This window comes from Procambarus clarkii, chromosome 93 (assembly GCF_040958095.1).
Source record: "Procambarus clarkii isolate CNS0578487 chromosome 93, FALCON_Pclarkii_2.0, whole genome shotgun sequence".
Lineage (NCBI taxonomy): Eukaryota > Metazoa > Arthropoda > Malacostraca > Decapoda > Cambaridae > Procambarus > Procambarus clarkii.
Window position 1 is genome coordinate 6,699,801 of NC_091242.1, and position 1,634 is coordinate 6,701,434.

The window sequence follows — 1,634 nt, forward strand, 5'->3', positions numbered from 1 at the left end:
GACTCGTAATTCTGTGGCGCGGGTTCGATTCCCGCACGAGGCAGAAACAAATGGGCAATGTTTCTTTCACCCTGAATGCCCCTGTTACCTAGCAGTAAATAGGTACCTGGGTGTTAGTCAGCTGTCACGGGCTGCTTCCTGGGGGTGGAGGCCTGGTCGAGGACCGGGCCGCGGGGACACTAAAGCCCCGAAATCATCTCAAGATAACCTCAAGAAGACTCCAGGTAAGTATAAACCAGCTTCCTCAATTATGGCGTGTGGGACACCAGTGTTCCTTCAGAAACACGACAAAATATCATGTAACAAAAGTCTAACTCGGCTACAGTTAATGTCAACAGCCTCGTCAAACAAGCTGAAATTTCTGTAATCGGCTTAGGCATGTTCTAAAGGAGGGTTCCCCATTTTCTTTTTTGTTACCTTTAGTTAGGGTTAGACAGACTGTTTGGGTTATCGAGGTCCCATTATGCCAATTAGCATCTGTGTAAAACTTCGTTCCCAGGATACAGTGCTCAACAGTTATCTAATTCCCAGCTACCTATTTACTATTAGGTAAACAGAGGCATCAAATGAAAGGAATTGATCCTGGGATCTTTGGGTTGTAACCCGACTTCGTTTACAACTTCGCCAGAAAGCTCTGAGATTAAACAGAAAGGTTGGCATATTCTCCTTTAAGCTTAAACACACGAATGCATCAACCCTGGAATCATCTAGAAACCTCTCAAACACAGCCTTCCGGAAGCTTTAAGTCAGAATCCAAACCAATACAACACCAGTAATACTTGAAGTTGTGACAAAAGAAGTTCTTGAAGTATTCAGGATTGAGCGTACTTGAGAAAGATGTTCACATACCTTGTATGGAAAGCTGACGAGAGCTTCAACCCCCTTTCCCTTCCTCTCCCCTTCACTTCCTTCCTCTCCCCTTCATAAAGACCTCAGGCCTGAGGTCTTTATGCTAGAGCTCTCCTGAGTAAACTTGGTGAGCCAAGATATCACTGATATCTTGGCTCACCAAGATGGGGCCACTGATATCAGTCGTCTGGATTCCTTGCCTGCAACAGGTAAGCAATGCCACTGACTGGAATACTAAACACTAGGATCCTCCGTAGTCTGTGTATTTTTTGTTTGTTTCAAGGCTAAAATCCACGTATTGGCTGAATTCATGGGTCTTTTCATACGTGATAATGGCCGTTGCTGCCTACACGCAGTCGATAAACAGGAATTACCAGTTGCTGCTACTGTTTCTTTTTTCTAGGATAACCATCAACGGTTCCTTCTCTAACATTCTCCTTTTTTTAAGAAAATTTAAAGGTAAATGCAAGACCCACTTACAATTTTTGGCTCATTCCAGGCAGTTGTTATTATGGAGGAGGATGACGATCTGTGTTTCATCTGTGGAGAAAATTAATCTGTTCCAGGAAAGACGATTTAAATATATATAAATAACACGAGAGAAAAGCTATACGATATAAATTATAGATTGAGAAAGAGAAACAGTGAATAAAAAATGGAGCTACACGAAAATATAACAAAAATAAAACGGAAGAAATGCCACGTAAAGAAAAATGAAACGTGAAATTGGAAGTTCCAGATGATTAAAAACGTGCCAATTAAAAGCAAATATTCTATGTAAAATT

General features: G+C 41.6%; 1 protein-coding gene across 1 annotated transcript in view; it reads right to left on the bottom strand.

Moving 5' to 3' along the window:
• LOC138359823 (loricrin-like) overlaps positions 1-1,282 on the bottom strand; it is a 29,310-nt gene extending 28,028 nt beyond the window's left edge. Inside the window, exon 1 of the mRNA XM_069319531.1 lies at positions 1,224-1,282. Within this exon, the coding sequence (XP_069175632.1) occupies positions 1,224-1,282 (59 nt within the window). The remainder of the gene's footprint in view (positions 1-1,223) is intronic.
• Positions 1,283-1,634: the final 352 nt, after the last annotated feature.